The sequence below is a fragment of the Macaca mulatta genome, chromosome 1, assembly GCF_049350105.2.
Source record: "Macaca mulatta isolate MMU2019108-1 chromosome 1, T2T-MMU8v2.0, whole genome shotgun sequence".
NCBI lineage: Eukaryota > Metazoa > Chordata > Mammalia > Primates > Cercopithecidae > Macaca > Macaca mulatta.
The window spans coordinates 53,966,858-53,991,584 of NC_133406.1; the positions used below are offsets into that span (position 1 = coordinate 53,966,858).

General features: G+C 33.6%; 1 protein-coding gene across 4 annotated transcripts in view; it reads right to left on the reverse strand.

Moving 5' to 3' along the window:
• KCNT2 (potassium sodium-activated channel subfamily T member 2) overlaps nt 1–24,727 on the reverse strand; it is a 399,597-nt gene that overhangs the window by 139,188 nt on the left and 235,682 nt on the right. For all 4 annotated transcript variants that reach the window (XM_015120935.3, XM_015120925.3, XM_015120914.3 and 1 more), the window contains exon 14: nt 23,679–23,787. In XM_015120935.3, coding sequence (XP_014976421.1) covers nt 23,679–23,787 — 109 coding nt within the window. The remainder of the gene's footprint in view (nt 1–23,678; nt 23,788–24,727) is intronic.

A 24,727-nucleotide genomic window follows, 5' to 3' on the forward strand; every position in this document is an offset into this window, starting at 1 on the left:
CCCTTCTTCTTGCAATGATCCACCTAGATGATAATGGTTTGGATTATGTTAGATTCTGGGTATGTTCTGAAGGTAGACTTGAAAAATTTGCTAATGGAAGAGAAAAATATATAACAATCTTAAATATTCTTAGCCACAAGAAATACGGATAAACAAACAAATATCCATATAGATAACAGTGAAAAGAAATATGGATAGATAAGCAAACAAATAAATATCCATATAGATAAGAGTGAAAATGCAAGTCCCAGTGCTTACAAAACATCATGGGGAAATCTTAAATACAAAATGTTAGATAAAAGAATAGTCTGTAGATTCAGCTTTACAGCAAACTAAGTCTTACAAAAAGAGAGAAGATGTCAAACAGACATGGTGTATGTGAGGTTTCACAAACATTTGGAATGTTTATTTTTTTTTAAATCTGAAATGCTAGGTACATTGGTGTCCATGATAATATTCTTAGGCCTTTTGAGTGCCTGAAATATTTTCTAATAAATAAAAAATAAAATGCATCACAAAAAGGCAAAAAAAAAAAAAACACCATGATTGGTACTAATAATTTAAGCTTTTTGTTTGTATATTTTTCACTGCTTCCTTGCAGTGTTTCAGGGTAGCATTTGGTCTACATTATATGAGCATCCCCTAGCCCCCACTTATTAATATTTTAGGACTAATATTTTACCTAGGCACAAAGTAATCATTTTTCCATTTCTATGACAAACGTATTGAATTTAACTTTTTTGAGCATCTACCCAGTTACTCAATGTATTGAATAATCTATCTTTTTACTCACTAATTTAAAATAACTCCTTTATCAAATACCAAATTCCTAATTATCTGTGCCTGTATTAGAAGTACATATAATTTGTAGCCTGTTAATTGATTCTTCTCTATGCATTCACTAATAGCACACTATTTCAATTATTGTAACTGTGCATTATTTTTAGGTATATAAGGTAATCCTCTCTCATTATTATTGTCCTTCAAAATTTTCCTCGCTTCTCTGATTGCTTCATTTTGTCATGTAAACTTAGAATCAGCTTATCTATTTTAAAAAAGAATGTTGTGTTGGTATGATTGTTGGGATGGAATTCAAATAATAAATTTGGATGAAATTGACATCTTTATGTTAGCGACATATTATCTTCATTTGCATGCTAATTACCCTCTATTTCTGCCACAACATCTCACCCAACACCAATCTCAGCAGAATGTAGCAGTGGAATCACTGAGCCCTGCTGTTTACCCTGTTTTCTGGAGGATTTCTGGTGACTAGAACATTTTCTAAGACACAGTAGATGTTCAAAAATATTTACTTAATGAAAGAATTTTATTGTCCTGGTAATCTGTGAGATATATGCTATTACCCCCATTTCTCAGATAAAAAAACTGAGGTTCAATGGCTTTGATGATCTTGCCAGCATAGGTAGATCAAATAATAATTCAATTCAGACACTCCAGCTTAAAAGTCAGCACTTTGTTCAGGAACGTCAGTTCTGAGGAACTCCAATATTCAGTGTGAATGTTTCTGCTGTTTTGTTTCCATTCTTCAGGCTACTAGGATATTAAAAGCCAAGTTTTTGTACCTTTGTTAGTAATGCAGGATATTTTACGTCCTGTAAGTCCAAAAATCATTCGTCTTCAGCTTACTGTTCTATCCCAATTTTCTATTTTTCTTATTCTCTTACTTTCTATATCTGGGTCGACTTAATTCAAGATTGATTTTGAATGAGGGGAAATAATTACATAAATAAATAGTGCATTTCCAAACTTCTTATAGCAGCAAATCCTTTAATTCTATCACCCAGGTGTGACTTGTACTCACCTATTTGTTTATTCCTTTCTCCATCATCAATTCTTACACCTTAAAACAGTCCTAACTCACTTCCTTGTTTCCAGTGAATGCTTTCACAAATCCTTTTATAGTAAGGTAATAAGAGTAAATTTCAAAATCTCAAATTATTTCATGTCACTCTCCCATTGAAAATGCTAAAGGGCTTCCGTCTTCCATTTGATAAAGTTAAACTTTGAAAAATTGTCATTACAAAGCCCTGCTGACCTGTTCTATGACTCTTTCAGGTTTCATCTATTACTTCTGTCTGCTTTCTGTTGCGCACATCAGCCATTAGAAGTCTTTAATTCATCCTGAACAAGACACTCTCTCTTATGTCTAGGATTTTCCACAATACTTTTCTCTCTACCTCCTATGGCCTATCCATTCTTGACGCTCAGCTTAATCATTACTTCCTCAGTTTTGTTGTAGTGTACTTCTCCTTTCATAATACTGTAACATTAGATTGTGTTAATTAATTCTTCATATCTTGTTTCCCTGTGAAATAAGCTTTATGAGAAAAGGGAGCATGTATTGTTTACCACTATATCCCCAAGATGCAACATCAGTTCTGACACAGAGGAAGAGCTTAATATATGTTTTGTTAAATGAACAAAGAATAATCTAACAATGTTCTTCATGCTCAATTACTAAATGTTCTGCTTTTCTAATTAAATAATTCCTTTTGCCTTCACTAGAATAATTTTTAGGTCTAACGAATTACTTTCTCTATAATAAATGTGTCATTAGAATTAAAAAAAAACACAGAATTTCATAATCACTAATAGACATGAAGTGAATTTAATATTATATCAATTTAATGTTATAATTAGATTAAAATAGCAGCAGTAAAAACACAATAAATATTATGGACAAAAAGTATAGAATGGGAAGCTCACTGAAAATTATGAAAAACCATTTAATAAAGATTTGAGATGTGTTTACAGCAATTAAATGAACATTTAGGGGAAATAAGAGGCTTGTGTATTTAATAACTGTTAACCTTGAGGTACACTCCAACCTCTAAAATAGTGTAATCTGTTATCTATTTCATACTGTTGTGAGGCTGTTCTACTATATTGACTGATAATTGAATAGTAAAGAATGCTTCCTAGTAAACTTTATGTCCACATTTGTTTTCAAAATCATTGCTAGCTACAGCTATTTTTAATGATCTTGGATTTAAAAAAAAAGGGAAAAAATAATAGAATATGGAGATGAAATATGATATTAAGAAAACAAATGGAGTGCAGAAGAACAGTATACATTTCATATTTGAAAGAATCGCGGCCGGGTGCGGTGACTCACACCTGTAATCCCAACACTTTGGGAGGCCAAGGCAGGTGGATCATCTGAGGTCCGGGGTTTGAGACCAGTCTGACCAACATGGAGAAACCCTGTCTCTACGAAAAATACAAAAATAAAAAAAAAATTAAATAAATAAAAAAATAACTAGGTGTGGTGGCGCACGCCTGTAATCCCAGCTACTCCAGCCTGAGCAACAAAGGAAAGAAAAGAAAGAAAGAATCCCTTAGGTGTCTAGTCCCTCTGAATAAAGGGGCATGCTGTAGAGTTCATGCACCTAATACCCAATACCAGTCACGAGAGCCTTAGAAAATTTTTGATGAGACATCTTGGAAGGAAAAGAAGCTTGTGTCTATTATTCTTTACATTTTTATACCCTAAACAAATGTCTTAATGGAAAAAAAAATTGGGAGGAAAGGATATTGGAAGACAAGTTGATTGCTTGGGAAAAAGGAAAAAAGAAGTCTAGTGACGTAAATAAATTACAAATTCCATGACTTTGTAACCTTCAGCCACGCAATTTCAGATCTCCCATTCCTATCATGTAATAATATTTTAGGCAGATCCCATTTCTTGAAAATCATGTTGGAACTCCATTTAAACCCAACCCAGGCCTATCAAATTTGAAGCTCCAATCTTACTAGTTCAGGTTTGTTCTCCCTGGGATGTCGCTGCTCTCTAGGCTAATTCTAACTGTCATCTTTGTTCTCTATGAAGATGGTAACCATGTGATGCCTATATTATAGAGACATGAAAATGTTTTTTGGGGAGTGAGAGTTGGGCCTCTGTATATCATCACTGGTAAGCAAGAAACTGCATTCCACTCTGTTATTTCCTAGCAGTACACCCTATAGACTCTAGCTTCTTGAGCTGCCTCACTTGGTGGAGTAGGCAGGGTACTAGAAAGATAGGTCAAACCTTTGTAAACTATCTGTTGTGCTTCAGGAAACTCATGCACAATAGTATGGGCTGCTCTACAGCAGTCTCTACTCCCTGACTTGTCATCTCCCTGACTTGCCATCTCCTTCTCTTTTTTCTCTCATGTTCAAATAATCTCAGGAAACTACATAAGCAGATGTCTAACTGGCAAATGAGATGTTAGCTCCTACTGCAGGCAGACATCCTATTTTCCATGAGTAATAAGTAATTTTTTTGGACCTCACCTCACTTGGCTGGAGGTGGATGCATAACCACTGTGCTCCTCTATCTGTCACCCTCTCCGATCATCTCTTTTTATAGAAGGGTAAGAAGATTAGCAAATAAAATACTTGACTCATTTTTTTGTCCTCAATTTTGGGTTATAATCACCAAACCAGGGGCAACATGACAGTTCTCTCAGCATAGTAAGTATTGGTTAGAAAACACAAACCACAAAAAAGATACGTTTATTCCATTCTGTTTATTGTTTCCAAGGTAAAGATATTATTTGCTCCATTAACTTTTGGATTGTGTGTAAATCAATTTGGACAATTTTTTTTAAATACAAGTTGCATATTTCTCACTTACCCATGATTGCATCTTCAAGGCAAATGCTTATTTATTGGCAGAAAGTACTAACTCACATATTAGTCTCCTGCACTTCAATATAATCAACCAAGTGGAATAAGGGCTGTTAGCTAATAAGTAGTTGGATCTGCTCTTTGCAGAAATGTATTTCAACACAGACCTCTGAATGCAGTAAAAGAACCTTATATAGTTTTGTTTTTAAGAGTTTCCTCATATCAGTTTTTCCAAAGGGAGAAATAAAGGATTTAATTGAAATTTCCTGTCCCAGATACAATATATTGAAGTCTTAATATGTTGCATACTCTTTTCTTATTTCAGGATATGCCATACTACCCTGCTCAGTAAAGTAGTCCCAATTTTAATAAAATAGCACAAAATCTTATTATACTGGTGACTTCATATGTTTTTATGAAGCTGTATGTTTTTGTGAAATTCATATTAATAGATGTTAGGAAGTAGAATTTATTTTTTAATTTTCATATTTTCTTTATGCATATAAGAATGCCATCACACTAGAGATAAACTAAAGAACAGCCTTGGTGTTATGAAGCACTGCCTTTAAAGTTGTAAAATGTAATCATCAGTGGGAGTGTACCTCTTTCACAGCATTATATGTGCTGTTTTAAGCGCCTCTATCTACATTGTAATCTTTGGATTTAGTTTGCTGGTATATTTTGTTCTCTTTGATCCTATATAATGTAGCTAAACAGATGATACATAATTTACTTCAGATTCACCAAAATTGACACAAATTGTCATACCAGTTACTTTTATATATTTATATTTATTATCAAACTAAGTTATCTTTGCATCAACTGTAATAAAGAGCACCTTGTCACAAGATAACTTTGATATATAATTCATTCTTCACTATGTAGTAAAAGTGTTTACATATATATAACTACAGAAATTTTTGCATATATGTAACTATAGAAATATTTTGACATTTTTAGGAAAGAATTTCATTCAAGTTTGTACTTGAATAAGATTAACAAATGAGTTAAATATAAATTTCTTTATCGATACTCTATTTTGAAGAAGATAATATACTCACTCACTATATTGATTGCAAGGAGATTTTAAAGGTCTAAAATAAGTCACCAAAAGGTTTAAATATAATTAAAATTAATGTACTTTATTTAATTCCATAATTTATGGAAATAATGTCAGTTTGGTTGCAACCATTTTCTTGTTTATATACTTCCCAGGGTGCTTTTCTGCACTCATGAATTACATTATTTCACAATTATTGCAAATTTTATTTTAAAATTAAAATATTTAAATGGTATTATAATTGTGTTTTACTAGCAATGTTAGGACTCTACAGTTTAGCCACTGTAGTTCAAATAAATAATTCTGACAAATCGTAGCCTGTGCCATTGGAAAGATAAATATAATTTATGGTACAGGGGTATGTGGGGTACACAGAGGCTTCCAAAATAGGTGAGTTTACAAAATAAACAGCTAACACATAACTTTATATTATATGAACATTTATTCTTGTCAGTCTGCAGATAGAACTGACTGTATAGATGCAGAATATCTAGAAAGAAAAGTACTTGAGAACTCCAGATAGAAGTAACAAAAAAAAAAAAATTAAGACACCTTAATCTACTAGGAAGATGCTTATGAATTCCAGTTCTTGAATAGTGGAGCTGCCCCAACATTGTAGGTCACTAAGCATCAAATTAGGAACCTGAGTTCTAAGATTAAAAGTTGCAGACACAATATAAAGCATGGTAATCAATTTTCTACCACCAGATGGAACCAGAAAGCTGTTTGCCATTTTCAGGATAAGAAAAATGGCTGTCAAAAGTGGAGAGAATAGGAAAATGCTAAATGGTTTTCAAGCATTATTGACACTGATCATAAACAATGAACACCATTTTGAAAGGCATCTACTTCAATGAAAAATAAAAAAGAGTGCAAAAGTTAGATTTAAAAGGTTGATTGTACATGAAATTAGCTTAAATTCACTGCCCTTAATGTTGGTTTCTCCTTCAATAACTCCAATGGGTTTTTTGAAGTGTTCATTTAATTCCCATTATCACCACACACAAAAAATATCCTAAAATTGCGTTAAGACTTTTCATCTACTCTTTAAACTGTCAGGTGAAAAAATAAATTCACTTGCAATACTGGAGTTGCATCCTCAGCTCTTTAATTCCATTATTAAATAAGTTATATCTCACTGATTTTAAACTGTTCTATTTCAGCATTAATAAAATTTTATGGCTACATTGTACTTTCCCCTGTCTCGCACAGATCACAGCCTGCTTGCTTAGTGAATACCACATGCTTTGCTTCTGTTCAAGTGCTTCAAGTCGTGCATTTGCTATATCTGTACCTTTACTTTAAAACATTGTAGTTAATTTTCTAGGAAAGATATATTCCATCAATATTAATACATAGACATATGGGAACTTAGGAAGCTCCTATTGCTGTTATTTACATTTTATCATTTGCACTTTTAAAAATAATTGTAACTAGGACACTTTTGCTGTCTCTCCATGTTGTCATTTGACTTCTTCTCCAGTAATTAATCTTACCATAACTAAAAAGAATCTTTATTAGCAAAATAAATCCATTAGGAGAAATTTGCAATACATTCCAAATACGTATAAAAGCAATGTTAAATTGTATCCTGCCCTGCACTTAGTCTGAGTAATCACCTGTTAATCAGACTACTGTCTGATTTGTGATCACAATGTATTCAAGTTTATATTCCCCAAAGTCCTAACATGGTACCTTACATAGTATGGATGCATGTGATGATTATTTAAAAAATGACTAAATAAATGACCAAACTATGATAATGTTTTAATTCTTAAATGCTATTTTCTCATTCATAGCTTAAATTTTGACAAAAAAAAAAATTAAAAACACATGCTTCCAAATCCTAAACTTACTTCAAAGAGTTTTAAGACATTTCTTAATAATATGTTACCACATTTACTACCCTATTATTGTAGGTACTACTTATTGACCTCCTCCTGTAAGATATAAGAGAAAATAGTGTTTTTCACAGTGAATTTCCCCAGAGTTGCTTATATAATCATATTGCTATTTTTCATTTCTATTTTCCAGTGTTCTGACTCTAGTGTCTACAGAGCACATTTAGTAAAGTAAATACACGAATCAGGTCAGATATAGGACAATAAGTAGCGTTCAAACTTGTGGTGAATTTGTTGTTGGATGTCTATTGAACCGCAAATTCGAAGAAACAATTCAAAAAGAAAAAAAAAGTGTTGACACCATGTTGGCGGCCAAATAAAACCTATCTACTGGTAGAATTTATTTCATATGCAATCTCTGATTTACTAGGTATTTTTTAACTTACCATACTTAAAATTCTGTTTCACTAACTATAGACAGAGTCTTGATTTTCTATTTTGGAACCTGGGGATGATATTAGCTACCCTCTTCGTTTCCATATCTTCTCCTCACTTTTATTTCAAGATGTCTTTGTTAAATCGTGAACACTGTTGAAGTTGTAAATATTTGTATTTTGTTTATTAGCTATAAACCTATGACTTCAGATTTAGAGAGCCTGTGAGCAGTGATTACATGATTATGTGGATTGCAATAGAGTTCACTGTAGAGTCAAATGGAGGGCTTCAATTATATGACCTTATCTGCAGTTCCCTGAGTCATCCAGAAAGAATGTTCAAATAATTTCCCTGACTGACTGACTACTTATTGCTCTGTATTATGGCGTGTTTTAATTTGCTTTACCGTAAACTCTTTATTTCTTGGAGTTTACGATTTTGTTTTCCAGCTGGGAGAATAAACAGATGCATTCCATTCTATATGTTGTTTTCAATTTATTCCAATCTCTTGTTGAGACTGAGGGCCTGATTTTTCTAATTTAGACCCCTTTTTAGTGGTAAATTTTAGGAATCATTGGTTCTAGCTGTGGTGCAGACATGTGGCCTGGGTTCCATCAAACAGATACCAATGTAGGTATTTGTTTTGGAATTGAGCTAAGAGAGGAAACAGGCAGGGTAGGAGGCATCCATTGTATTGCAGTGAATGGCTAGTAGAGGTAGTATTGTTCTGGGGGCTTTTAGAGACCAAAGCTCCTTTATCTGGTTAGTTGCTTGGTGTGGTAGTGAGAATTGTTTACGCAAGTTTAACATAAAGAGTAACTTCCTTGCTTTCCCAACGACTCTGTGACTCTCCATATTCCTTTATATTTCTCTTTACACTTAAAACTAGGCTATGTGTAGTCTTGTCTAAAGTTTAAAAACTCTTATCAATACTATTTTTTTTTCCTCTTTGCTTTTCAGAAAATTTTCTTCATCATTAGTGTTTTATAATTTGGCAATGCTAAGTATCTAAGAGTGGTTTTTTTTTTTTTTTTTTTTTTCACTTATTATGACTCACACTCAAGAGACCCTAACAATTTACAGCCTTGAGTCTCTCCTCTTCTCTTATAATTTCTAACTGCCATTTTCTCTATCCTCTCTTGGTGGAACTGCTACCAAAGCAGATATCATATCTTCTGGATTGATCTCCTGTGCTTCTAGTCTTTTTGCTTATATATTCCAATTCTGCATTTTTATCTAAAATCCTCAATATTTCTGTGAGATTATCTTCCAAAACAAATTTTTCTTTTTAATTTCAGCAATCACTCTTTTAATTTCAACGGGTCTTTCCCCTCCATTTCTGCACCACAACTGCTCTTCTGTTTGAATCTTCCTGGGAATAATAATTATCATCATTTTAAGTTCTTTTGGAGTTGCGTATTTATTTGTTATGGCCCTTTTCTCCCCTTAATACTGAAGAGAAAATCGGCACCTCCAGAATCATAGTCAACAGAAATTTAAGTTAAATATTTAAGCCTATACAAAAACAAAATCTATAAGATTTTATTCCTTTGAACAATCATCACCACCCTTTATGATACTTCAATATAGTCTTCTAAATTATTATTTGTACTATTCTACTTTTCAAATACATCTTTGAATCTCTTATTAATGTACTTTTGTTTTCACTTAATGAAACTCTCCTTGTTTCCAAAATATATATTTGACTTTCCTTTTAAATATTATAGTCTTGTTTTTTTAAAAACTCTATGTTTACTAAGAGTGTAAGTAACGCCCAACCTTCGCTATAGACCCCAGACAATTTCAGTACAAACAGAAGTAGTTGCCATCCTTTGGCTGGATATATTTCTCTCATCTCATCCTGCATGTTGATATTCAGCAAATAACAAGAGCCGTATTTCAAATTTCGAGTACAAGGCATACGGACATTAAATGCATTCCTTTATCTGTGAACATGATTTGTAAAATGGTAGGTTTTACCTTATAGTAAGCATGAAGAAATTAGACTACTCAGTCTGGAGCCTCTCAAATACCAGATTATAGAGAACTGGAACCCAGTTCCAAATTATCTGCTAAGGTGGATTTCATTTTCTTTAAATTATTCTAGGAAAAATTTTATTTTTCCTGATGGTAAATGTCTGGCTAGACTTAACTGCAGGGAAATAGTACTGTGATTCATGAAAGAGGTGTAAATCCTCGTTCAATATACAAAACTTGAATTAATATTTGCCCTCTTTTTCTAGGCACCTTGTACCCCAAAGCTTCACTGGGGACTGGCATTTTGTCTTACTATATCACCCTTTAAAGAAAGTCTGGGCTGCGATTTCCAACAGAAAATATTGCTTTGCTTACTTTCCATCTCCCAGAAATTCATTCAACTCTCACTCTTTCTACTTATTTTTCATTGATAAAAGATTACAATTTATTAAAAATTTCTTTTTCATTGTATCAATGGAGTCTCATGAGAGAGAGCAGATAAATGCATATGGTTCATAAACTACTTGGAACCAGGGCATAGAACCAAAGAAAAAAATGATCTCAATCCTTTAGTGCATCTTTCATTTCATTTATTTAACTAATATTTATTGAAGATTCATGTTGTGAAAAACATTATGGAAGGTTTAAAGATAAGCAAGATATGTTCTCTACATTGAACAAAATTACAACCTCATAAGTAAAGAAAAAAAGTGCGTGATACCTGCTCTGGCAGAATGTAGTAACATCTATGCAGGTTCATAGAAGGAAGAAATCACACTGAATTAGGGAGATTAAAAATATTCATGAAGAGATGGAATTTTTGATTTAGCAAAACCTTCTAGGAAGGCAGAGGAAACAGCATTAAAAAAAAGATGTAGAAGGCGGAAATCACAAAGTATATTTAGGATCTTGTAATTTGGAGTACATGCTATATATAAGAGAATCACAAGAGATAAGGATACAAAAATAAATTAGTACTAGAGCATAGAGAGTCTTAAAGAAATAAAGCAGATATATTTAGATCTAATTGAATAATGAATGCTGAGCTATTAAACACTTTCCAAGCATGGGACTGCCAGACAAGGGTCAACATCCAGATTCCTCAAAATATGTAATAGAATACTTATTCCTGTTGACATTTTAATGAGTCTGCTTAAGAAAACATTTCTCAGTCAAATAGATTTTGGGATACATCTAATAAAATGCCTTTCTGTATAGATTTTCAATACACATTGCCTTATATTTTTAAAAAAGTAAGTTTAAGAACCCAATTTTCTATTATTTACTATTACCATTATTTTCCTTTCCTGTGATTACCTCCACTCAGATCTCCAGCCGTGTAGTAGATTTTTTTGTTCTTGTTTGTTTGTTGCCATAGGACAAATGGAGAAAGGACAACTGGGGATTACGTATCATCTTACTTAATTCCCATGATTAAAGAAGCAGGCTTCTGTGGAACTGGCAGAATTATTTGCATAGTGACAACAACAGCAGTTGGTAAATGTGTTTCATTAGAACCTATGGTGTCCCCACCTCCAGGGTGTTCTTCAGCCAAGTGTATCCCCCAACAATTCATATGTTGAAGCCCAATCCCCAGTATGTCAGAATATGACTGTATTTGGAATTGGGCCCTTTGAGAGGTGATTAAATTGAGACTGTTGATGTGGGCCCTATTACAATCTGACTGGTGTCCTCCTAAGAAGAGGAAATTTGGACACACGAAAGACATCAGGAATGTGGGCGCAACAGAGGAAACCCCATGTGAGGACACAGCGAAAATACAACCATCTGCAAGCCAAGGAGAGAGGACTCGGGAGAAACCAAACATCGATCTAGGACTCCTAGCCTCCAGAACAGTGAAAAAATAAACTTCTATTGCTTAAGTCACCCAGTCTGTGGTAGTTTTCTATGGCAGAACTAGCAAACTAATACTATAGCCACGAAGATCCATGTAAGTTAGAGCAGAATAGTGCAAGGTGGGAGAGTTTTAGAAGAGCAAGTATTAACCATTATGTAGTATCCTGATGAAGTGAAATACATATCCTACAGAGGAAAGAAAGGAAAGGATATGGGATAGAAATAAGAAAAAGGCCTTTCCACGTTTGGAAATCTACGCAGCAGAAAGTTCCACATTTTTTCCCAGGACATAGTTAGCTGAACAGCAGCCTATGAAGTGGATATGCAGGGGCATGAAGTAGGTTAAGAGAATTGGTTGAGTTTTCCAGATAAGAGTCACCACAAGCATCCCACCCCCCCACCACACACATACACACACACACACACACACATATACACACACACAGACACACACACCCAGAGGAAGATGAGAGTTTGCCATAGATAAAGGCTTTATATACATATCTTTCTTATACATCCATTGATGAGGTAATGGATATGCCCCAAAGGTTACCTGAGGAAGCCTAAGGATACACCAGAATGATGCAACTAGACAACCAATCAGAGATGACTGAGAAGTAATTGGATCCCAGGAGCCCATTCATAAAAAAGCTCTGTGAAGTAGTAAGTAGGGCAGATGTGTGTCCTCAAAACAAGAAGTAGGCATGAGACTTATGGCTCACCAGGAAGCTTGCCAGAAGATGACATTAGCTGCTGTCAGCAGCTAGATAATGAGTAGCTACACTGTCTACCTGAGAAGTTTATGAGACCAGAATGAGTCATGGACCCATTACACACCCATTGATAAAGGGCGTTTCCCTACCTTGTTGCAGTCAGAAAGTCACCAGGTAGCTGGTGGTGTGGGGTAGTAGGAGTGGGAAGGAGAAGTGGGGTTTGGAAAACAAGTCTGTTAATACCTTCAAATCTGACTGAAACCACTCAAAAACATACTTTAATCTGTTAATGAAAATAGAGGCTCAGTTTTAAGAAAGTTATATCAAATAAAGTTCAAGTTTTATATGCCAACTAATAATTAGCAAATTTATAGCAATCAAACACATTAAGACTTTAAACTGTGTGTGTGTGTGTGTGTGTGTGTGTGTGTGTGTGTGTGTGTTTCACTCTAAAAGGAAATCAAAATGCCTCTCATCCTCACTGGTACTTTATTCTTTCCCCTAAGGAGAAGGGTGACTGAACTAGATTTGCCAGGTTACAAAATATAGTTATATAGTTCTCTGTCACAGTTTTTGAGTGTGAAACTTCCAAGGGAACTAAAAATAGTTTATTTGAGCATGCTACCCCAACCTTTTTTTTTTTTTTTTTTTTTTCTTGCAGTCATTGTGGTAATTGTAATCCCTATTACTTTTAAGAAACTTTCTCCTCCTTTCACATGACAGCTGATTCGCTGGGGCCTCTGTGAGGAGCTCAGGATTCAAGGGAAACAAAGTCTTCCTATCTTCCTATCTCCGCCTCCTTCCTTGCTTTCCTCCTGTCTTGTGGTCTTTCTCAGTCCTTCTTTTCTGGTGATGGTAAATGACAATGGATTTTTTACTTTCCCTTATCACAGTGTTTGGAGATTCTGGATGCCGGAGCATAACAGACAAGGAAGATCTCATGGCTAATTTTCATCCGAGTTCATTAGACTAATGGTCAGAGAAACATTGAAGGCTTCTGTCTGGTGTAGTTCAGATCCTTAAGAGTTCTGCTTTGAATTTGGGTTCAAGGCAGTAAGACAGAACAAAGCATTGCTTTATTTGACATTTGCTGGCCTTTCTTTTCTTCCAAGTATATATTTTTGTAAAGGTTTTGCGGGGGAAAGTCCTCCAGTCAAAATACTATCTCCAAATATTTAAAACCCCTCAAGTTAAGCTGACTAAAGGTTTTAAAATAAATTTTTAATTCCTCAGTCTTTCTTTGTTAAAGACTTGAAATTTTAAAGAGATTCAGGCAGTTATTTTGTAAGATGTTCTCAATATGGATGTGTTTTGATGTTTTTACATGATTAGAAAATGTTGCCAGGAATACCAAAGTAACTTCTTAGTGCATCATATGAAAGGCAACATGAAAACATCTTTATTGATTATGGTTACTTGATCCCTTGGTTAAATTAAGATGGTGCCTCCCAGGTTTCTCCATGATAAAGTTACAAATTTTCCCTTCATAGTTATTAACTATCTTAGGGAGACATGTCAAAAGCACACAATTATATTAGTTCTCCTCAAACTTTCACCTGTAATATTAGTACTCATTGAGGATCACAATTATTACTGTAGTGTTTGCCTAATGGTGACTTCATATTTTTCTCTTTCCTTCTACATTTATTAACCAGAATTCTTCAGTAAGAAAGAGCTATGCCTTATCCCCTATTTACTTATTTATATTAGAATGGACTACTGGATATTTATTTTATATTATGGGTTAAAATCTAATATCATTATTTATTTTGTTGCCCAAAAATTCCACCTTAGCCCATTAGGACCTCTTTCATGTTGTTTCTTTTGACCAGTCCCCATATTCTGAGCAATTCCTTACTTTCTGCCACGACAACATTTTTCAGGCTTATCTTGTATTTTCCCTGCCCCATTCCTGGAATCAACCAATACTCCAAGGAGCCCTGGATGTTTATATTGGAGGATGATGTTTACCATTCAAGAGCTGAGCCTTAAGTGCTGCTAGGATTTGAATATGTTCCCTAAAGTTCATGCGTTGGGAACTTAATGTCCAACGCAACAGTGTTGGGAAGTGGGGCCTAATAAGGCCTTATTAGTTCGTAGGACTCTGCTTCATAGAATGTATTAACATCCTATGGCTGGAGAATGGGTTTGTTATAAACACGAGTTCATCCTCCCCATTAGCTCCCTTTTACATATACTCTCTTGCCCTTCCGCCTTCTGCCATGGGATGACACAGTTAGGAGGCCCTCACAGGATTCCGGCCCTGAATTTTGGACTTCCCAAGAAAATAAATCTGTCTTTATAAATTACCCAGTCTCGCGTATTCTTCTATAGCACCACAAATTTACTAAGACATGTTTGCTCATTGCTACTGAGATGTCATTGCCTCTATTCTGTCTCGGAGACACAGTCAGGAATTGTAAGTATATATACTAGCAGATATACATGGGAGGCACATCTGTATTTCTGTATCTATCTTTTTTGTTTATATACATAGAAAATCATGAGTTTATACTGATTCCAATCTCATCCACAAGAAGTGTTACAAATTGGAGGAGGTTAAGGAGAAATAACAGCTAAAGGCAATGCAGGATCTTAGAGTTCTGGTACAGAAAATAGACATTAATGAAAAAATAAAATTCAAATAAGGCCTATAATTTAGTCAATGGTATTGTACCAATGTTAACCCCTTCTTTTGATAACTGCACTATGATTATAAAAGGTAAATGTTAAGGGAAGTTTATGTTTGGGAAGGGTATGTGTGAACTCTGCTGGCTTTCCAACTTTTGTGTAAGTTTAAAATTGGTTCAAATTAGGCCATGCGTGGTGGCTCACGCCTGTAATCCCAGCACTTTGGGAGGCCAAGATGGGCGGATCACCAGGTCAGGAGATTGAGACCATCCTGGCTAACACGGTGAAACACCGTCTCTACTAAAAATCCAAAAAATTAGCCAGGTGTGGTGGCGGGTGCCTGTAGTCTCAGCTACTCGGGAGGCTGAGGTAGGAGAATGGCATGAACTGGGAGGCGGAGCTTGCAGTGAGCCAAGATTGCGCCACTGCACTCCAGCCTGGGCGACAGAGCGAGACTCCATCTCAAAAAAAAAAAAAAAAGATAAAAAAAATTGGTTCAGATTAAAAGGTTTTTAAAATGTCATTAAAAATATGTTTAACCTAATATTTCCGAACTCCCTTGAATATGTGATTTTATTTTTCAGGAAAAGTATTAACGTCCATCCAAAAACATTAATTTTGCCTTGGAACACAAATTTGGCAGCCATATGAAATTACAGAATCACTTTTTATACAGCATACACACAAATTAATTACATTGCATTTTGGCTTAATGTGTTTCCACTGTGGCTGTAGATTTTGCAAAATTATTAAGCAGTCTCTGTTGAAATAGTTACTTGAGGAATCCTAAAATTCCCTTAAGTTTAAATGCTCATGAGAGAAAACTGAACAAAACCATCCTTCTATAATTTTAAACTTAGCAATTGAATACAGGCATAATGAAATCTTGAAAGCTAAGAAAAAAATGTAAATCAGGTATTCTGTTTTTCTTTTCTATTTTTAAAGACACCAATTACTTTGAACACAACAGATAAACTTGACAGCTAATGTTTATAAGAATTTTCATTTCACAAGGAGCATTGTGGCAATATCTAGATCTGCTGTTTGAACTTGTTTGTGAAAATAACATACTTTCCCCGTAAGTTAATGAAGAACTTCTTATGAAATAACTCTCTGAGGAGCATATTTACAATACTGCAACTTTTAAAAAATAATTCTGCAGCAATGTAAAAGCAAATTAGCTTCCCCTTACTTTTAATGTATTTATAAAATATAGCATTGGAATTCTTAAATATTTTCATCCATTCAAAGTACTTCAAATATACATTTGTATCATATACCAACTGATTAGTATTTGAAACCTTCTCTTTCTTTGGTCTCATAAATCAAAATAACGTTATTTCAAAATATCCTTGTCATAATATGTTGTCAATATTTTAATAGCAACTATTATTTGCTTAAACTTATAGAAGTTAACGATGATTTTCTCTGATATCTATATTTTTAATATTTATGTCTTCTGCTTTATTTTCAAATGCATTTTTCTTATTTAAGGCTTCTTCAATTCTTTATATAGTTCATTTCCTCCACATACACTTTCAAATGGTCACTAAAAACATACACCTTTTAAGCAGACAAAAGAATGTTATACTTCCTGTAACTCATGGTGGCTTTCTTCTATAAAAATCTACGACTGAATAATGTATCACTTGAAAATAAAAAGGTTCAATATTATAGGTATTTAAATCACTTTTTTCTCAAAATACATTTAATTCTAATTTCCATAATATTTAAGACAGTGGATCAAAAGATCGGTCATGGTTAAGAGCACGCCATTGCTGTTCTTACACTCTAATATCTACTCCTGTTCATTAATGTCATTGTTCAAAAACAATCTAAATAAAATTATGAACATTTATTCTTTTATAGTCATGGAACTGTGATGTTTTGGTATAGGCCTAGGAATATTCTGATTTAGATATAAAATACAAACATGCAAGGCGTGGGACTTTTTTTCTACTCCATCACAAATACAGCATGTCTTTCTGGGTATCCTGTTTTGTCTTCTCCTGTCTCTCTCAAACTGCCAATATTGATACCAAATTAAAAGACTGACTTTTACTTTTATAGATTCTGACTGATAATTAACAAAGCCAATGAGACAACTAAAGACCAATTGCTATGGCTGGGCGTGGCTACATAATTTTCAAAGTAATCCTGTGAGTTGACTTCATCCAATTTCAAGGCTTTAAACGGTGTTTATATGCTCATGATAGCCAAATTTGTATGTTCATCAACATTCTTATAATGGCCTAGGAGATGTTACATGACCTGACCCATGCTTTATTTTCAGATCTCAACTTTTACTACCTTTCTCTTCCTTCACTCTGCTCTATTTATACATATCTTCTTTATTGTCTTATTTATTTATTTATTCATTTTTGAGACAGAGTTTTGCTCTTGTTGCCCAGGCTGGAGTCCAATGGGGCCATCTCGGCTCTCTACAAACTCTGCCTCCCGAGTTCAAGTGATTCTCCTGCCTCAGTCTCCTGATTAGCTGGGATTACAGGCATGCACCACCATGCCCGGCTAATCTTGTATTTTTAGTGGAGATGGGGTTTTTCCATGTTGATCAGGCTGGTCTCAAACTCCCGAAACCACGTGATCTCCCTGCTTTGGCCTCCCAAAGTGTTGGAATTACAGGCGTGAGCCACCACGCCCGGCTTATGCTTGTCTTCTTACTGTTCCTCAAGTCATCAGATGTGCTTGCATCTCAGAGTCACTGCTTTTCCTTTTGCCTGGAAAACTCTTATCTCAGATATGTGCATAGTTATTACTTTAATTTGCTCAGGTCATTGATTAAATATCAACTCCTTGATGAAGTCATATAATGACTGTATCATTTAAATTGAACCCATTGCTACATCCTTGTGCTCTTCGTTGTCCTTCCCTACTTAATCTTTCTCCATAGCACTATTTCTGGCAGAAATATTTATATTTTACTTGTTTATTATTGTTTATTTTGTCTCTCCGATTGGAATAAAAGCTCCCCAAGAGCAGAGATTATTTCCGTTGGTTTTTAAAGAACACCTGAAATCGTTCTGTCACACAGTAAATATTCAATGACTAATTACTAAATAAGTGAATAAGTAAATGGATTAGATAACAATTATCTCAACTTTCCATATAATATGACTGAAAATTAAATGGAGCAGGTTGGTTCAATGTTAATTGGGTTTGGCAGTTAATGAGTCAACCATTTCTGTCTGCCAAAACCAGTGTTCTTTCCTCTACGCCACATTTCCTTCCTGAGGTTGCAGCATGCCTACTACAAAACAGAAAGAATTTTGTTTGTGATTAGGATTTCTGATTCCTGAAGAGTATAATTTTATCTGCAGCTTTAATGAGATAAATTTCTGTATAACACATTTTATAATAATAATAATATGACTGGTTTTGTTTTTTGACAGGAAACATTAAAATTCAGGTAAATATCTATAAAAAATAATCATGTAGTAACTGTACCATGGGTATACATAATGTTTATTTCAGTAGAATGATTGCATCACCAGATTTGAGCTCTCTCTTTAATGACTGTCAATGACCTTCGTGCCACTTCACATGTAAAACTTAGGTGATCTCAGTTGTTTGTATGATTCAATATATTCCCTTCTAAGATCCTCTGATTTACCTTTTCATTCCTATGATATTTAACCTAACGATTTTAAAAAAATAACATCCAATTCTAAATAAATGTATGTATGTATTTGTATGTAAATGCATGTGTAGATGTATATAGATTTTATAATTTATAACTATTTACATAGCTAACAGATACAACTAGAATCAAGCCCACATTTGAATATGTGAAATATACTTATATTCTTTAAGCAAAATAAGAAAGCATAGTTTCTTTGCCATGCATAATTTTTAATGATAATCACAAATCTGTGACAAAATGACAGAAACTGTATTGACTACTCCAAAATGTTTTATAAACCACTCTCCTCTTGCCTTTCTCTATTAAAAAGCTATAAATCTAAAATACTTGATGTTTCAGGATGCTGGATATATGTCTGGAAACATGTGACAGGGCTTAGACCAATTATATGTTGAAAGACAATGAGTGGGACTCATGGAAAGCCTTCAATATAGCCTCAGCTGGCAGTAACCTGCCCCTTTGTCATTCTTCCATCTTCCTACCTAGAAGACTAGCCTGAAGCAGAGAATGCATTTTATGATTACAATAAGAGAACCCTGAAGGGTAAAGACTATAGGGTAAAGATGTTGGAATAAGAAAATAGAACAAAGTGCTCTGATGACGTCATTGAATCAGATAGCCTGCTCTGGATGCTGAACCCATAGTTTTTAAGGTGTAAACTAAACACTACTCCTACTTTCAGTGAGATATTACATCACGTGGGGGCAGAACACATTTTTAACTAATGCAGTATTCCTTATTATACAGAAATAAAATTAGTGTAAATTACCGCTTGCCTCCCCCATTACTTCCTAAGGAATAAATGATTTTCCCTTTATCAGGAAGAAACATTCCAGTCTCTGGAGCCCATCCTTTACTCCCTCATTGCGTTTTCAATCTCTTTTTCTTTAGTGGTACTTAAAATTTAAACATTAAAAGCAAACAAAAATAGATAAATACTTGTGTACATAGAAAAAGCTTTCCTTAACATTTCTGTGCAATAGGGCTTTCATTATTTTTCCTTCTTCGATTAACGAGCAAACCTAATGAAGTACCAATCTCCAACCACACTTCATTTCTTATCATCCCTTAATTTGTTCATGCTTTCGCACAATAAGAAAATCCCCATTGTCGAAATTGTTTTTTCAGAAGTCCTCAGAGAACAGCCTCCAAAAAGCTTGCTCAGTCTTAATCTGGAATCATCTATATTATTAACAATCCAGTTCCTTTTAGAAATCCTATCTCAGTTTTATTTTATTATGCTATACTATGATTGCTTTCCTTTTCTTCACTCTATTTCCTAGAATTAATAAATTCCTAGAAAAGAGTCTCAAGTTGTCATTTCTCCCAAATCCCTACTACTTCCTCCTTCACCTTTGTGAGCCTGACTGGCATGATCCACCGCCTCAGGAACCGAGTGTGCAGCAATGTCTACCACATTCTGTCTTCATTAGAAAGCAAATACATCCAATAACAAACCACTTTTCTTTCTGCCAACTATGTACTTCATTATTTTCTACTGTCCAGTGTCAATAAGTGAGGAGATTTTCTTTTTTTCCCCCTCTCTCTTTTCTACACTCATATCTAATCAGTGGCAAACTTCTGTAAATTCTAACTAAGCAGTATTTTTCTTATCAATTCTCTCTTTTTCTTACCCCTCAATTTTTACTGAGGTGAAAAAGATTACCTCGTGGATGGGACTAATTAAATATTCTCGTGAAAACAAATTGAAAGAGAAAGAAAATGAATTGCTAAATTTTTAAAATTCTGGTAAAGATGAAATGTCATTAGGATGGGCCAGTTGAATGTTAACAAACTGGACTGATAATCCAGCATCTCCTTGTGGAAATCATTATGGTCCATGTTCAAAGGTGATTTTTTCCTAAAGAACAAATTTATGTTCATTGAGAATAAACTTATTTTTGACAAGATTGCCAAATAAATCAAAATGCTAATTTAATCAACAACAAGACATGCCACTGCCACGAGCACTGAACACGCAAATGTAAATAAAGTGAACACAGGTGTGAAAAATGAGGAAAAAATTGAGAAGCATTAAAATACAGAATGAACTCTCTAAAAATATAAAGAACACAGTTATCTGAAGTAATATAAGTTATTTTATGACTGACAGGTCAGCTAGAACTGAAATTAACATAATAAAAAATATAAAAAGAAAATGTTATATCATAAGAGTTTTAATCAGCCTTGGGAACTGTATTAGAGTACTGCCTAAGTTTCTGGAGAGACCACTTCATACCCACTAGGATGGTTATGGTTAAAAAAAAAAAAAAAAAGCGGATAATTACGAATATTGCTGATGATGTAAATAAAGTAGCATCCTGATATATTGATGATGATAATCGAAGTGCCATTGGAAAAACATTCTGACAGTTCCTAAAGAAGCTAAACAGAGTGACCATATGACCCAGCAATTCTACTCCTAGATATAGACCAGGAAAATGAAAGCCTATGTCACACAAAAGCCTTTTCACAAATGTTAATAGCAGCATTGTGAAAATGTTAGAAGCAACCCAAATGCCCTCCAACTGATGAGTGGAAAAATAGTGATATATCCATGCAAAGGAATATTATTCAGTTGTAAAAAGGAATAAAGTGCTGATGCATATTACAATATGAATAAACCTTGAAAAACATTATGTACAATATTCAATAGTTGGGTGACCAGCACACTAGAAGCCCAGTCTCTACCATTAGGCAACGTACCCAAGAACCAACATGCACACATATCCCCTGAATCTAAAGCAAAACCACATTATTTAACATTGTTTATGTTCATTTCTTTACTGTATTGCAAAATATACTAAAATGATTTCAGCTGAGCATGATGGCTCAGGTCTGTAATCCCAGCACTTTGGAAGGCCAAGGTAGATGCATCACTTGAGTCCAGGAGTTTGAGAATAGGCTGGGCAACATGGCAAAACCCTGTCCCTAAAAAAAAAAAAAAAAAAAAAGAAAGAAAGAAAAAAAAAAACCTGTGCATGATAGTGCATGACTATAATCCCAGCTACTGTGGAGGTTGCAGTAAATCTATAAAAACAGAAGTAGATTGTGGTTGCCTAAGGCTGCAAGAATTAGCGGGGAGAAATACAGGGTGATGATAAAGGGTAGATAATTTCTTTATAGGGTTCTGAAATCATTTAGTGGTGACGGTTGGATAATTCTATGAATATACTTTTAACATACTGAACTGTATACTTTAAATGAGTGAATTGTATAGTATGTAAGCTTTATTTCAGTAAATCTGCTATAAAAAGTTATTATGGTGGATGATAACATTTACTGTGACACAGTTGTGAAATAATTTTGCAAGTCACTCTTATTTAAAGGAAATCCTTAATTATATAACAATGTTTTCAACAACATTGCTTTCTTTTTTAATAAGGTAAAATTCATTAGAGTACATTGGGAAAAGTCTTATTCTAAGGATCACTAAAATCCTTTTTTAACTTACATGAAGTATAATTCTTTTTCACCAGGCAATACTGTTTGTCAATAAATAATATTTACTAGGAGATGCACAAGGCAATTTAACTTCAGTCATGAGTAATGAGCTGTGTTATATAGTGTTTATGGAACTTATTTCATCATTCAAGTATACAACAATGCAGTTGCCTAAATAGTCATCATTATAGTTGTATGAGTCTGTACAAAGATATTAAAGATATTACAGAAAAATAATGAAGACACTTGATGAGTTCTATGAATGTTCACTTAATTGGTGTTAAAATAATTTTTAGTACTTTATTTAATTGCATCAAAATGACAAATCCTTTCTGCAAAGAAAATAAATGTAATTCCTAATCCTGTTACATCCTTCCTATTGCACAGATTAAAGGCTTATTAGTGTACAGAATAAAAATATTCATATTCACAACTTTGAGAAAATGGCTCCTAAGAAAATCTTACCATCCCAATTAGGCAATTAGAAGTAAGACAGTAAAATCTAATTTAGAATACCACTGAGCATTTACTACTTTTAAATTAACAACTTATCCATCTATAAATAAATCTCAAGAAAGAATTTTCCTTTTTCTGGATTTATTTGATTTGACACTTAAACAATTATCAATTAACTTACTTAATATTTAATATGAGTAATCATAACCACTAGTATAAGTGGAATTTACTTAGAAAATCAACATTTTGTCTGAAATATAAGATTAAAAATATGACAAGGTATGAAATGAAGTACATGTGTCTCTTTAAGAGCAATGACTATGTTCACTAGTTATATTTTCTTTGATCATCTTAGTCAAAAACAACTTCTGTGTTTCATAAAACTCTATCAAAATAAACAAGAACAGAAAAGGTTCTAATGGTATAACTTTCTCCAACCTTGAAATGCATATAAAAAGTGATTTATATTGCATCAGCTAATTTTATACAACTACTTTGTTATTATTCTATTATAAAATTGCCATTTTGACATCAGTTGTGTACATTAAGCTTTCAGGTAAAACTTACCTCAGGAACAGAAAAATTTAACTTTAAGTTCTTTTACTAATAACTGTCAGAATCCTTTAATTAAATGTTTCATTTGCTGCATAAGTATTCATCTTTAAGATAAAAATCATGTCCTAATCCTAAGCCTAACAAATGATGCAGGCACTTAGAATTTATTAATAAATTGCAACAAACTATCTCAAGACTACTGAGAAAAGACAGCAAACCACTGTCAATTTTCTATGTCTTGGATTCCTTAATATGTCTGTATTCATCTATCAGATAAAGATAACTCACACAAATTCAAATATAGGTACATATCTAGCTGTATACGTTGGCCTTCTATATTTCTAAATCACATAACTGCTCTTATTGTTTTTTATATAATTTAAAAGGTTATCTTAAAGAAAAAATATACTTACTGCCCTCTAGAGGTATGAACCAGTAGTGTAATAAGTGTAGATGTTGCTGGGCATATACAGTTTAAAGCTAACATGGCGTATTTAAACTCTTCTTCACAAACAACATGATCTGTTTGAAATAAAATAGGTAAATTAGAATAATTTACCTTTGGAGAGTAATAAAATATAGAAAATAAAACAAAATGAATAAAATGGCAAAAGTCTCAATATAAACATACTTATTTTAGAGATGTTTTTACAAGTGCAATTTTATTCCCAGGAAATATATCTCCTAAGAGAGAGCACTGAAGTATGAGTTAAGTGATTGGCGTGGGGGTCACTCCTGTCTCAACAAATTTAGCAACCTTTGCTAAGATGCTTAACCCTGTCTTAACAAAATTGGCAACTTTTGGTAAAATGCTTAATCTTCCTATGCCTAGCAGGTGGGTTTGAGGTGTGTTCTAAAATATATCAAATACTTTATAAAGTCTCCTTTTGTTCTGATCATTCTATGGTATAAAACACAACAGTACTGATTTAGAAGAGTATTGATATATCAAATTCATAATAACACAGCATAAATTTTAGAAAATAATTATTAAAAGATTTAGCAGATAATATGTGCCTAGTATAGAAGAAATAGATTTGATACTATGAAAATAACTGTAATATCAAGCAATAGAATTCGTTAAAATAAATTGAACTTGAAATTGTACTTTAACTCCAAATACCTAAAAGTCATACACTCAAAAGATGATAGGGTCCAGCCAGAAAACATAATAAATGGCTGCTGAAATTCAATCACATAAAAATAATAATGTTAGAAATGAGAGCACATGAGAAGGTGCAGGCCACATCTAAAGAGAATGACGCTACCCAGGCCAAGCATTGTTATGCAGGAATGAGGGTCCAGAGGCCAGATATTCTATTTTCTACAGAAGTTGGGTTTTTAAAAAGTGAGTAAATAGTGTTTATTTTGGAAAAAACAAAAATCCACTTTCCCAAATAAACACGTAGAGCTGGTATTAAAAATACAGAGAAGGTTTAAAGTTCTAAGAAAATAAATATTC